Source organism: Coffea eugenioides, chromosome 5 (assembly GCF_003713205.1).
Source record: "Coffea eugenioides isolate CCC68of chromosome 5, Ceug_1.0, whole genome shotgun sequence".
NCBI classification, from domain to species: domain Eukaryota; kingdom Viridiplantae; phylum Streptophyta; class Magnoliopsida; order Gentianales; family Rubiaceae; genus Coffea; species Coffea eugenioides.
Window position 1 is genome coordinate 32448356 of NC_040039.1, and position 15278 is coordinate 32463633.

The 15278-nt window shown below is 34.9% G+C and overlaps 1 protein-coding gene across 3 annotated transcripts; it reads left to right on the forward strand.

Annotated features, from left to right (window-relative positions):
* The first annotated feature begins 1937 nt into the window (after positions 1 to 1937).
* LOC113770688 (ribosomal RNA small subunit methyltransferase nep-1-like) lies at positions 1938 to 13110 on the forward strand. 3 transcript variants are annotated; one of them, XM_027315233.1, is made up of 11 exons: positions 1938 to 2187; positions 5634 to 5878; positions 6051 to 6134; positions 6666 to 6748; positions 8445 to 8730; positions 8885 to 8977; positions 11977 to 12121; positions 12227 to 12337; positions 12420 to 12502; positions 12595 to 12652; positions 12786 to 13110. In XM_027315233.1, exons 4-11 carry the CDS (start codon positions 6681 to 6683, stop codon positions 12863 to 12865), a joined length of 924 nt encoding a protein of 307 aa, XP_027171034.1. In that variant the 5' UTR covers positions 1938 to 2187; positions 5634 to 5878; positions 6051 to 6134; positions 6666 to 6680; the 3' UTR covers positions 12866 to 13110. The 3 variants fall into 3 exon arrangements, with proteins under 3 accessions (XP_027171034.1, XP_027171035.1, XP_027171033.1); XM_027315234.1 differs by lacking the exon at positions 6051 to 6134; XM_027315232.1 differs by lacking the exons at positions 5634 to 5878; positions 6051 to 6134.
* The last annotated feature ends 2168 nt before the right edge of the window (positions 13111 to 15278 follow it).

The following is a 15278-nucleotide window of genomic DNA, read 5'->3' on the forward strand; positions in this document are numbered from 1 at the left end:
TGAGCTCTCTCTCTATCTCTCTCTCCCCCTCCTAATTTTTCTATTAGTTTTAATATTAATAAGATTGTCAAGAAGAAAAAAATTAATACTTTGACTTTTTTTCTTGATGCTAAAAATGAAAAGAGCCATTTTAAAATTTTTATTGTTTTTATCATACAAAGAGGAGGGTACTTTCTCTAAAGTTTTTTAACTTGCTAAATTGGTTTAATGGTGTGATAAATTGGTTAAAAAATAACTCTATGAGGTAAATCCATAATGAGGTTATAGTTTATGGGGGTAAAGTGATAATAAATTTTAGGGTTAAACTTATCTTTTTATTTTAATTAACAAATTTCGTTAAGTTTGACAGTTAGTTTTGGGGTAAAGTAACTAAAAAATAACATTAAAGAGAAAATTGATAGTGACACCAAACGTTAAGGGGGTAAAGTGATAATAACCCTTTTGTTTTTATGAAACTTCATTTACTATGTAGACACCAAATTTTTGATTTTAAACTTTATTTATTTAATTAATTTAATTTTAGCTTTATTCGTTTCGATTTTAGGTTTTATTTTATTTGATTTAAGGTTAAAAGCATTTTTTATCTACTAAATTTCAGAAAAAGAAAAAAGAAGAAAAGAGAAAAAGAAAAAAGAAAAAAGTAAAAATGACAAGTGGGGGGCATGCAATGGGGACAAGTGTCCTTTTGTGTGTTGGGCAACAAAACACCTAAGGGGTTAGGTGTTAGAGACACTTGGAGGAAAAAAAATGGAAAAATCGTCCAAAACATCCCTCACATTTTGTAAAATAACTTTTTTCGTCTCTCACTTTTAAAAGTGTAATTTTATATCCCTTACATATTCACATCGGACAAATTTAGTTCCTAACTAGGTTTTCGATAATTTTTTGGTCGGAATCCATCATGTGCAAGGCACGTGATCATTTTTGAAGGGTAAATTTGTCAAATTATATTTTACATAATCTAATCTATAGTCCTCCACATCTTATAAAATAAATTTTTTCGTCCCTCACATTTCACAAAATGAATTTCTCCATCCCTCACATTTCAAAAAATGAAATTTTCTTTTCTCACTAATTATGTGTGTGAATACATTTTTTTAAACACATGTATATGTCTATTTGATTTTGCTTAATAATAATAGTATAAACACATGTATGTAATTAGGTCCAACTTGTGGGCTATCTTCTCTTTTTGTATGATTATGACTAATATTTACCAATAGAACCTTAATTTGCATATTCTTATTGTATTTTGACCGAAAATAGCTTTATTGGTCAACTTGACAATGGATGCAAGATTATTTACTAGCTAATAACATATGAAATCAAATGATCACGTATAATATATGGTATTCGTATTGTTAAGTGAAATCAAATAGACACATATATATATTTATGCTATTCGTATTATTAAGCAAAATCAAATAGACAAATACATGTGTTTAAACAAAATGTATTTACACAGTTTTTTTTTAGGGTTTCCCTCACATACATAATTAGTGAGGGATGGAAATATTCATTTTTTGAAATGTGCGGGATGGAGAAATTCATTTTATGAAATGTGAGGGATGAAAAAATTATTTTATAAAATGTGAGGGACGAAAAAATTTGTTTTATAAAATGTGAAGGACTATAGATCAGATTATGTAAAATATAATTTGACTAATTTACCCTTAAAAAATGATCACGTGTTTTGCACGTGATGGATTTCGGTCAAAAAATGATCGGAAATCTAGTTAGGGACTAAATTTGATCGATGTGAATATGTAAGGGATATAAAATTATACTTTTAAAAGTGAGGGACGAAAAAAATCATTTTACAAAATATGATGGAGGTTTTGGACGATTTTCCTAAAAAAAAAAATCAAAAGAAAAATCAAAAGAGGGATTGGATGGCCGGCTGGGAGGAAAAAGAAAAGGAGAAACAGCGGCTAGGAAAAAAGGAAGAACGAAAAAAACAACAACTGGGGGGAGCTTGGGAGAGAGAGTGAGAGCTAGAAAAGAAGAAGGAAAATCTGGGACGAAAAAAGAAAAACAGAGGAAAAAGGCTTCGGCAATAAACCTGGAACAGCAAAACAAAAACAGGAGAGAAAGGCTAAGGAAAAGAACGAAGGAGCGGCTGGAAAAGGCTGGAGTCGGCGGGAATCAACGACCATCATCGCCGTCAATCATCACCTGTATAGCTTTGTAAGCTATCTTCTTCCGTCAAATTTCAGTTTTTCAAGCATGGCCGCTTGAAGCTCTGTTGTTTTTTTTATCACAATTTCTTGGTGGATTTGCCTACGTTTTCTGAAAGATTACTGCTTTATTTGTTAATTGGGTTGAAATTTCTGGTTTTGCTGTCAGTTTTGGGGCCAACCGAGACCTCATTTGAGTGGGGAATTGCTGAAATTTCCATGCCCATTTAGTGTTTGATAAAATGCCTAAACAAAGTCTTGAATCAAAAAGATGAGATTTCGTGCATCTTTCTGTATACGCGTGAGAGGGATTCTGGCTAACTTGTGTTTGTTAGTTGGAGAGAGGAAAAGAAACAAGGAATTTTGGAGTCGGTTCTTGCTGTTTTTTTGTATCAGATGATGGTTTAGTATGTATGTGGTGTGCAAAAATTGCTGATATAGTTTGCCGTGGAACTACTTTTCTTGAAGACAATTAAAGGCTGCAAAAAATGTTTGCCCTGTTTGCTGATTCACTGAATAATGTTTTGAACTAGAAGAATATGTTTTCTCCAGTTTGCCAGATTGGCCTAAGAATCTGAATATAGATAGACAGCAATCTATTCGTTAGTGCTTATGTGCTGTTTTCTCTTGTTTATCTCTTCCATTTCATGGTTCCCTTTGTTTCATGTCTTTCTTTGATAAATTAGTCAGATGTTGGGTTTTCTTTTGATGAGTATTAGTCACGCCTAGAATACACACAGCCAGAGTGGGCTGGTTTGTTGTTGCAGAAGTGTTTCTCCATTCCTTCATTGATTGCTTGCATGTCTTGCTTCTCTGTCATGTTTGTCTTGGACAATTCGTTTGCTGAACATGCTTTGCTTCCATTGATGAATCTTTAGCATTTGATTATGGAAATAAAATACATGAAGTGCATGTTCTCGTTGGTATGAGATTTTGCTTTGTACGGTTCATAGACGTTAAACTCAGAAAATGGCAGAAGACTTCGTGTGCATGCATGAAAAACAAAAGGAAAATTACACTTTGGTCCCTGTGATTTTGAAGCAATGCTACAAAGGCCCAATTATGTTCTAATTTCTTGCAATTAGGTCCTAGAGTAATTGCAATTTGAATCATTACTTGACATTTTCATTACTTATGGACCTTTGAAGTTCCCAAAATATTTTAATTGGACTTGAATGATTGGTTAATGTTTGCTATTGGGTCCTTAGTAGTTTCTATTTTAGAAATTTGATTGATAATTTACCTTCTTTGTAACTATGCATTATTTGATTACATTTAAGTTGCAATTGGGAAGGATTTGGTGATTTGTTGGTTTAACTTATTTTTGTGTTTTTGTTTATATTTTACTATTTAATTGGTGCCTTGACATTTTTATTGTTTTAAAGCTAATTTTTTCTTCATTTGATTACCATTGCAAGGGAGGTAACCTCTATCCCTTTAATTTTATTTTTCCTACGTACTCCTACGTGCTTTCATGAATTTTGCATGCTTTAATTCGTTTTTTATTTTTTATTTTATTATTTTATTTTGTTTGGTTTGATTTAGTTATTTACTTTGCTTTTCTTTAATTTCATTTTCTTTAGTTAATTATTTGGGGGCATTTAAATGCCAAAGTATGTAATAGTTAGGGATTTAATTATTTTATTCCTTTCCCCTCTTAGATTGTAGTTAGGCCCCCCCTTAATGTAATAGTTAGGGCTCTATTTGCTTTATGTGTTTTGTGTGATTTGCATGCCTATGTGCTATGTGTTACCGCTTTCTTAGGGCCTTGCATCTAGATATTATGATTATGTGTTATGTGTTTATGTGATATTATGTGATTTTATTAGGTCTTACATGATTTATTTGATTGTAACAAGTGCATGTCGTCACCACACTAGTCCAACGCTAGTTGTGGCCCCCTTTCTCGAATCCACACTAGTCCAACGCTAGTTGTGACTCTTTGTTTCGATTTTCTCACGAGTCCAACGCTAGTGAGAATTTGTAGATATGGGTTAGTCCAACGCTAGACCCTTAGGAATCTCCCTCGCTAGATCATGTTTGCATGATTACATTGCATGTCATGCATTTTTTCTAGTATTAGGATCTTTATCATTTTGCATATAATATTTCCTCTAATAAAATATCCCTTGCCCCTATGTGTATATAACATTTAGATTTACATCTCATTTAGGAAATTAGGGGTAGATTAGTACATTTGCCTGATTAGAGCAGGAAATAACTCCTTGAGTATGGGATATGGATGAGTTTGGCTTTCTAGCCTTAGCACGCTCGTATTCCCTCTACTAAAGGGAAAATTGAGTCATGAACATTAGTCTCTCGTACCCGTCTTGTTTGCATTCCTTTAGGGCTCATGCATTTTGAAGGCACATTTCTATTTGCACACCCCCGCTTTACACACTATCATTTTTTGCACATTTTCACTTCACACACTCTCATCTTACATATTCTCACTCTGCACACTATCACTTTGCCCACTATCACTTTTGCACTCTCACTTTACATATTATCACTTTGCATATTACCGTTTTACACATTCTCACTTCACACACGCTCATTTTGTTCACATTGCACACATTCATTTCACTCATTTTTACATCATTGGCACTATTTGTGACCTCTTGGAGGGTTTATCCTTGGCTATCACAACTCATATGATCAAGTCCGATTAAGCCTCTAAGAGATATTTGTCCCTTTCGATTCATCATTAGATTTAGGATTGCATCCATGTTAGTTACATCTAAATGCGATACATCTTTTGGTTAGAAATTAGGAAAATCATGACTAAATCATGTAATTAGCTTAGGTTAGGTTGAGAGGGTGCCTTAGACATTGTCTTTGCCTTGTCTCTCTTCAACTGTGACCTCCGAACCATTTTCTCTGATTTGTCGTAGATTTTGGAGTCAATCTAAAACGGTTTTACATTTTTAAAATCCATATTTTTGGGTGACTTGGTACACCTTAATTCAATACCAAGTGGTGACTCCTATATTTTTACCAAAACCTTTTTAGATTACTATTTTTGGTCAAACTGTCGTATTTCAAAGTCACATGGCCTTTTTCTTTTATTTTAAACACCACATCACCAATTTTCGATCCACACATCACTCGTTTTACAAAAAAATGGGGCGCAACATACTATTTGCGACGACCCTTAAATTAGAACCCAACCCCAACCGATACCACTTTTGTGATGTTTTCTTGTTTTTAGAATATATAGAGAAGTTCGCCAAAAGTGGGCAAAAATAGAGAGAAAGAAAACTTAAGTTAATTAAAAAAATTTAAAATTAGACTATATTAAGTTATGGGTAAAATTCTCATTAACACATAATATTTTCCTTTCCTTTTTTTTTTCCCTTCCATAATCTAACAATATCTAGTTTCAATATTTTGATTCTTTGCTTCCAGATTTAATCTTAAACAAGATTGATGAAATCACTTTCTTTTTCCCACTAGGCCCTTTGCTTCCCTTCTCTTCCCTCGCACCAGTCAGCCTGCCCAGTTGGCAAAATCCCCCGCAAAACCCTTTTTACGGCCTTCGCTAACATCTTAAACCCGCCAGCACGGTAAAGTACCCATTCCACTCAACGGCCACTCCCCAGCTAAACCAGTCGCCCGTCTTAGTCCCCTTCTCCTTCTTTCCCTCCCAATCGCTGTTCTTTCAGTGGCTTTTTGGGGAGGCAGGTTTGGCATAAATATAGGTAAGTAGAGTAGTTTCTGATTGTTTCTGGTGCAATTTTCTTTCATTGATTTTATCCAATTGGATTTCACTTATCATTATTTTGGGATGTTGTTGGGAATTGATTGGCATTGTCCTTGCATAAATTTTTGATTAATGAAACTGATCGAGTCCCATGACTCGTTGCATGTTAGATTCACTGAGTCCACACACCCGGCATCAGCCGCTCCGACTCGTTTGCTCCTTCTTGGAGCAGCCCGTCCAAGTCACTGAACCAGGCATGCCCCCTTTGCTTTTGAATTTCGGAAAAATGGTTATTACTTTAGACAGTGATAAGCATTCTTCAGCACCTTTCGTTGACTCTCTCTGAAGCTTTTGCATGTACTAAGATAGTTCAATCAGTATAAAATTACAAGGTCAACTACTTGTATGAATGCCATTGATTCAGAAGTTGGTGATTTGGTTGAGCTTGCAATACCTTTGAACAATTATTTGCTGCTGCCCCTTGTTCGTTAAACTGGCCATGGCCATCGTATGAAATTGATGAATTCTGTACTTCGTGTTGTACTTGCTTCCTTAGATGCTGGACGTGCTTTCTCTAAACGTTACTGGTTAATTTGGCCTGATAATTGGTATAACTATCTACTAATGTTGTTCTCAATGTTGCTTGAAATAAGAGTTTGGAAGAATGTAATGTAGGAGCTGCATATTGAACTATTACATGGAGAAGTTTTAATTCTTTGGGAGGCATTGCATGCTACTAATGACGCGTGAGAGTTGATACTATACTTTTTGCATCTCTTGTGCAGTTGAAAGAGCTGGTGATGGTTATTGCACGTGGATTGCCTCGATGTTTTCCTTATCGACTTATCTATAATCAGCGGAGTCTTTGGTAACTGGCTATTGGCTCTTGAAATTTGTTGGAGAGCTTTGTCCTCTTTCTGATCTGTAGTTGAATTCAGTGTCATTTTTGCAAGTAGCAGAGGAATCTTTATGGACTAGATTTTCCAAGATAAGGAGTAGATTGATAATTTTTTTTTTTATGTCACTACCACCAAAAACCATCATTCACCATTTTTTGTTTGTACTTCTTTTGACACATTTGTTATTCTTTTGGGAGTGAAATTATTTGGTTGTATTGGAATAAGTAGATTTGGTCCTACCATTTCTTGACATGATTTTAGTTATTTTTACAGTATCTTTTTCAGTGCTAATAAATATTGCTTATGTTGCTGTTGGAGTTTTGCTCTATGACTTTTCATTTTTTATATCTATACTGTTAACAGAGTTTTCCTTGAATTTCAAGTTGGGATTGTTTTATTAAGTTTTTGATAAATGCAAGACCACTTTGTATGTTTTGTGACATAGGCAAACATTGCTAGGTTGTCATATTTTGTTGTGCAGTTTGTATAGATGTGGTTTAGAGATGGTTTTGTGGCTCTACTGAGAAACTTAATACATGTCTGTTTTATCTAGTATGTGCATGCTGGAGATAATACCTACTTGGAATGATAAGGCAGTGGAATTTCTTTCTTAAGCCTTCTTTACAATGATCAAGGACTTAGTTGTAGCTTGTTGAACTACAATATCCCAAGCCTTCTTCAGCATCAGGTGTACATGCTCACAATTTAATTTATCTGGTTTTCTTTGAATTTAATTTTGGAATGGTAATGGTTATCCACTAGAACTGAAACCTGGAAGAATGATAAGTTAAAATGGCTATGACCAGAGGTCTTTGGCTGCATTTCTGATTAGTTGAGAAGAGTGTATTCAGTTATCTTAATAGCAGATCTTGACTGTTTTAGCATGCTATTCTTTTTGTGCCTTATTCTGTTTTGCATGTTTTCCTGTTGTTTTGTATTATTGATGTGATACATAGTTGGGCACGATCTAGACAATGACACCAACAGCGGAGAATGTGACCCAATCTAACCCTCTAAGTAGCGAACAATATTGATACAATCTCAACCCGCGACTTAACGAATTAGCGAATCAAATTATACGTAGTAGAAAGCCACAACCAAGGAGATAGTTGGTTGATAAGTTCAGTATGAATAACTTGAGAAAGATTCTCAAATATTCAAAGGAGCTCTCTTGGAAAAAAAAAAGTGATTAACTCACGAAATTTTATTGATCAAAAACCGATTTTGAAGGTCTCTTACTTGGGCTATATATAGCCATACAAAACTAGAAGACCTAAAGTGAATTGGATTCACTTAAACTAGACCTTAAGTGAATTGGAATCACTTGAACTAAAAAATACCTAAGCAAACTCGGCTAGACTAGGATCCCTTTGGGCCGAAATAACTAAAATGGGCTATCTAATATTCGGCCAACTAGAAGGGCTGTTTGGCTGAATTTATTAACAAGAATAAAATAACTAAACAGCAACTAAAATGACAAATAAGCCCTTGCTCAACAAGACCAAATGAACGGCACAACTTGAAACTTTGAATAACTTTCGTATGTGAGATCTTCGTGGACTAGAGTTGGGGGGGGGGGGGAGGGCTCTGGATCATATCATTTATCCCATTGTACTCTGCCATGTGCCAGTTTCCCATTTTGACGTTTATTATTTTTTAAATTAGGGTAAAAAGAAGACAGAGGAAAAGCATATTGCGTCCTTGTTCAGTGAAGAAGCTTCTAAGTCATTCTAGAGAAGAGCATGAACGAGAGAAAGAACATGAACATGCTGTCAGCAAAGATGAGGAGAGGAAGAAAGACATGGCAAAAGCCAGAAAAGAGGAGGCAAAAGCTGGTGACTCTGAGGATATACTTCCGGGAATTCCACCAGTGCCTTCGAGCAACCATCCAAAATCTGGTGTAGTGTTTGTTCTTGAAAAAGCTTCACTTGTGCCTGCTTATGTTGGCAGGGTACATGAGGATACTACTCTTTAACTTTTTCATTCTCTAAATATTTATGTTGTTTTTGTTTTCTTCAGTTTGTTCAAAGGATGTTACAGAATTAGGCTCAACACTTGATGCATTATTAAATTTCAAGCTGCTGTCTCTTTTTATTTTCCCGCAGACATATGAGATATTGAATCCCGACAAGCATGCTGATTTTTTAAGGAAGAAGAACATGAATCCTTATGATTACAGACCTGATATTGTCCATGAGGTAATCTTCATGAAAGCACTACTTGATGAATGCTATGATCTAGACAGAGTTGTTGAATTTGGAAATTTACCTTGAAGATATTACTTGCAGAGTGTTTAAAGTAGTTTTATGGCTTTTCACGCATTACCTGAAGATGATACTGTGAATATCTCAAGGAAATTCCTTTGTTTCTGTTATCAATCCACTCATGATTTTTTCTGGGGTTTTTTTATGAGATTTTTGTGAACTCTGATGCGTCAGTTTAGACTAAAATGATATTGATATGCTCTTTGCTTTCACATTTTACAATGTTCATGTGCTAGACATACACCTGTATGTTTTCTTTCTGAAGATTGTGAGTTGTGCAATTGAGGGCTGAGAGAATTATTTGTGTTATAGGCTGGTTTCATTGAGGGATAAATTAGATACAAGTTAATTAACTTGAAGTTGCATCTAGGGAATCTAATGTGTGATCCGTAATTATACAGTCAAATGTGACCTCAGAAACCTAGTGTTTCCCATTCCTCTGATGGATCGTCTTTCTTTGGCTTTAGTTTCTTGGTCAAGTTGGCGAGGTTTTCCTTTTAATATTGTGACAATCAATTTGTAATTAACCGTTGTTGTAAATTAAACCACTGCATATGGAAAATCAATGATCTTGTTTGGTAAACTTCAGTTGTTTTTGGTCCTTTTTCTACCAAGTTTAGGGTAGGCTAACACCCTCTAGATGGTTCATTTTTATTTCTTTTTCTGCAAGCGATATTCAATGTTTTTCCTGCATTTAGATTGTACTTGCGAGTTGAAATCAGTTTGAGGTTCAACATCCAAAGTAGAAGATGTGTACGAAATCTTTATCCCAAATTTTGTTTGTTGTTTTTCTTCAGAAGCATTCAAGGTAACTAAAAAATTATTAGTCCTTTATTCTTGACATACTCTGCTTATGACTGATCAGTCTTGGCAGATTTAGAGGTACATATAATTTCTATTTAAAGTTGTAAGTGGTATAAATGTCATAATCATCTATCTTGGTATACATAGAGAGAGGCATATAAACAAGTTTGTATAATATGTTTGCATATACGCCCAGAGTGACAATTGTATATTTACTCTCTCTCTCTCTCTCTCCATACATATACATATAAATGTACATACATTATATATATGTGTGTGTGTATTTGTGAGCGTGCGTGGTGGGTGTGCATATTTCTTTATGTCTGTCATCCATGTTCTATTTTTTACTTTAGGAACTTAGAAATGACTAAGTTCCATGCATAAATCTCAGGGCCTTGCTTATTTAATTAATATTGTAGTTTTTGGTATTTTGCCGACTAAAATTTCAGTAAAGATTTTTTTTTTATGAGAGTTACTGTGCTAAACCCTCGTTCCGAGTCATAGCTTCCTATTTATTTCTTGTTAAGGATGATCCTTTATCATTACTTAGTTTTCAAGCCCTGGCAGCTTCTCATTTAGATGTAGTCTAAATCTTGGTGTCATGGTAATATGGTATAGAGGCATTACCTAGTGTTTATTTAAGTAATGGAGCAGGCAGGCAAAGGAGAACCAAATAAGTTAGCTGTTTCTCTGTATAAATCATTTATTACCATTTTACTTCTTAATTCAGGAGATGTTCTTTTACTTTTGTATGTTGCTTTCGCAATACCAATGGGACATGTAAGTTTCTGAGGTTCTTTAATTTGCATTGCCATTTTCTATGACGTTTCCAGGTTTTGAAAATTCCAGCATCATAAAATCTCTTAAGCATGTGAATTTGAAATCTATTTAAACATGATTACAAATTCTATGGTTTTCCATGATTATTACACACCTTTCCATGTGGCTTTCCTGAAATCTTTCCTCCTAATGACGTGAAAGAAAGAATATTAAATTACTATGAGTTCATTTTTCCCTGGAATTTATCATGTATTTTGAATGTTGATACCCTTAGATTGGAGAAGAGGGTCCGAGGGTAAGGATTAATAGAAAGGGTAATTGACTTAGTTGACTAGGACTTTGGAGATAAAGATAAGAAGGAAAAGCATTTAGACAGGTCTACTTGATTACACTTGACTTTGACAAAGCTCTCTCTCTCTCTTCCCCTCTCTCTCACATTCACTCTGGTTTGGTATTAAGTTATTTTGTGTAATCTATAGGGTTTCCATTGGGTTATCTGTATCCAAGTTTCATAGTATTGACAAAATCCAAAGCTTAAAAATGAATTAGAATCGTGTGTGTGCGCGCTTGTGTTTTTTTTGGGTGCCTCTACCTATATGCAGTAGTAGGTAAAGAGAAAAGCATGGGGTGTGAATATCCAACAGCGTTAAGTATGCATTCATCCACTTATGGTCTCTCGTTTGTCGGTCACTTTAGAAGTGAAGAGATTCCTGCTTTTCTCTGACTTAAATGCATTAGAAATGCATCTGTCACCTTGTGTTTTGTAGGCCTTTCCATTTGTTTATTGTTGTATAAATGAACATCCATCTGAAGGAGTAGTATTTGGTATTTAGTTACTTTTCTGCTGCTTTCATGTTTTCCCATTCTCCATTAATAATTTACATTGTGGACGATTCTTATCTTTTCAATATAGCATTTAAATCAAGGAGCCTTCTTGAGCAGAATTCAGAGGGGTCTATATGCCGAGAACAACATCTTTGTGAATAGCTTTGGGTCTTCAGCCCTCCATAGGGCCGAAAATCAAAATACAAAAATAAAAGGAAAAAAAGCGTGAAGTATGGCAGCCTGGTTTATATGTCAAGGCATAGAATAGTAAAATCTATTGATTTTGTATCTGGATGTTCTAATTTATCTGCATGGAATGTTTTCCTTGTTTCTTCTTCTACCTGTGAACGCTTGTATTCCATATGACCATGTGCAAAGGATGTATAATGTTCTATCAACTAATGATCCCATTGTGGCAATAAAGTGCTATTTATTCGTCTATTGTTATTGCTTGAGCCCATTTTTTTTTAATTCAAAATTTTACTCACATTGACCATCTATTTTGCTACATCTTTTATCTCCAGATTCTCGTTGATATATTGGGCAGCCGACTTAATATGGCTGGTATGGTTCAGGCTGTGTTCGTTAAAACTGATCTTGGGCATCTTATCAAAATCAAGCCACATGTTCGCATACCGCCGACGTTGGGCAAATTTTGTGCTATGATGTGTGAGTCTTCTGTGTTGTTTTATGTTTATTATATGTGCTCTTTCCGTCTACCTACTCTCATTCTGCTCGTTTGTGTTCCCCGTATCACTTTATTAAAAGATGCAGCCCAGTTATTGCAGAAGTTTAGTATCAAAGCTAGGGGTGGGGGTGAGAAACTAATGCAGTTGATTGAGAACCCTTTGGTCAAGCATTTGCCTGTTAATTCTCGAATAATAGGTAATCTGTTGATTTGCTCATTTCATGGAAAATGCATCTTTCTTTTGTTTATTTGACAATGGATAAACTTTTTTGGCTTCAGGGCTCTCTGTTAGTTCGCCAAAGGCTGTAAGGTTGCGCGACTATGTTGATGATGTAGGCAATGATTGCACTCCTGTATTCGTGGTTAGGTCTCCTTGGATTAGTTGTGTCTTAATTAGATTTACTATCATTTTTTCTGGTAGACCACTCCTAAAATTTTGAAAACTTCCCAACAGATTGGTGCCATGGCTCATGGGAAAATTAATGATGACTACACAGATGATCTTATATCAGGTACTGTTTTTATTTGAGTCTACATGCTTGAAAATTCACATTTCCTGTGAGTAAAATGGCTTTGCATATGAATTGGCCTTTTTTCTTCGTTTTCTTTATATGTTAATATCATATCTGGATTTTGTACTTGTAGTTTCTGCACTTCCCTTGAGTGCGGGTGTCTGTGTGAGACGTATATGCTACGAATTGGAGAGGAAATGGAGGATATTATGAAGTTTTTATGCAAGACTCTAGTTTGCTACTAAGATTTGGTTCCCAGTATTTATGTAAAACTAGGGGTAATTCTCGCTATGAACCTTAGTAGGTCACCTGACAGGACAGAAGTTTCTGAAAGTTCAGTTATTGATACAATTTTCTTCTTTAATTTCGCATTATGATAAGGTATTTATTAGCTATTGTTGTTTTTGAGCTGAGTTGGGTTTTGGAACTTTTGGTTGTGTAATCTTGCTTCTTTTATTCCAGGATTTTATCTATCTCTAGCTCTAATTACTATTCATTCATTTACCTTCAGTTTGTCTTTTGCCTATTGGTATTGGTTGTCAGGTGAATCTAATGGACTGCGTCCTTATTTTCATGACAATTTTAGGTGACCCCAAACTTTTCTAATGCACTTCTAATAATTCTTCTGGATCCAAGTATTTTAATGTAAAAGAATAATTAGGCGGTGTTGTGAATATCTTAGGATAGAGTCATGCCTAACCAATTGAGAGAATTTATGGGAGTGTGTGTGCCTTGACCCGCTGAATGAACTTACCACCCGTTGGTTGGAGGGTTTTTGGGGGTATTCAATGGGTATGGCCTTCAAGTGTTTGGTACTCTACCATGACAATGAATCTATGGTAATGGAAGACCCAAAATACTTCAATCATCATTCCTGAGTAATTTGGGCAATTTTGCTTCTCATTAATGACCAGACCAAACAAAGTAGGAACAGATATTCTCTAACCATTCTCTCTCTCTACTGGTGTTTCTCAATTCTCATACTCCATTATCACGGCCACCAACCACCAACCAAGCCCAATTGTTTCTACCACTTGTCTTGCCATCTCTTCTTCTCAGCATTGCTCCCTTCAATATGGATCAGCCATGGAAGCCTAGAGAAATAGTTGAGGTTTCTTGTTTTTTCCTTTTCTCCTTGTTTATTTGGGTTGTTGTTAATGGGATTCAGAACCCTTGTATTAGTGGAAAGATATGAAATTGTTTTGCAGGAACGCTTGAGTCTTTAAGTAAATGATATGTTCAAGTGTTGTACACAGTAATGAGCAAAAGAATAGATAAATAAAAAAAAAAGTAAAAATAAAACATTAAAATAATAATGCAATCTTGTAAATTACGAGGGCGAGGGTTAGATTAGGTGATAAGATGCGAAACGCTGTAAGTAAGAGGTTTTTAGTTCAAGTGCTCTCACTCATGAAAAAAATGCAGTCTAGTAAATTACATAATTGCTATCGATTATGTTACGAATTTTTGGAAACCTATAAGAGCATTGTGTTTATCGATTATGCCATGAATTTTCAGAAACTTATAAGAGCATTGTGTTTAAATCAGTTTCATGTAAAATCATGTAAATTACATAGGGGAAGGTTATATTGGGCGGTGAGATGGGAGACGTTGTAAGAGGTTTTTGGTTCAAATGCTCTCACTTATGAAAAAATGCAATCTAGTAAATTACATAATTACTATCGATTATGCCACAAATTTTCAGAAACCTATAAGAGTATTGTGTTTAAATCGGTTTCATGTAGAATCATTGCACAAATCATACTACAAGTTGAATTACGTAATTGCTACAGATTATGTCACGGATAGGATTGTGTTTAAATCAGTTACAATAAATCATTGCACAAATCATACAAGTTGAACCCGGTAGTAACCGAAGGGAAGGCCAAACGGGGAAGCTTAACATCACAAATAACTCGCAATAGTCAATCCAAAACTAATTACAAATTAATCTACAAAGTCATTATTAAATTGTTAATTTGATAAAGAAAATGTATTTAGAAATATTTATATTTTATAATTATTAATATATTGCTCCGGTTCAAATCGGATACGGATCGGAATCTTATATTCCGTATCCCATCCATTTTTTGTTATAGTAAACGGGTCGCGATTCGGGTTTGAGCATCGGAATAATTTTTCAATCGAAATCAGAAAAAATTTATCAGATCCAGGTCGATTCTGGGCTCAAACCCGACAAGTTGACACCCCTGTTCGAAAGTGTACAAGCGTTAAGCTGCATTTCGTGTTGCTTCAAATTAGACGAGACATGGAGGCAAAGGTATAGAAACCGAAAGTAGTATTTAGGACAAAATCATTTCATTCTACTTCAGAGTGGAAAAGCCTTGAGTCCAGTAGAAGGTCATAATAAATGTTCCATTTTTCACCTACAACATCAGCAATCCTCATCACACAAGTCCCAACATCCAAGTCACAATTAGAAACTGCAAAGCACGTAACCATACATAATTGTTAGTTTCAAGTCTTCCTTGGGGACTACTACAAATGCTACTCTTGAGCACAATACATGCCTTTGCTTTTCAATTTTAGTGAAAGCACGAAACAACCACCACACCAGAATTTGCTCACATTTTATTCCAAACATTTTATGTAACAAATGAAAGAA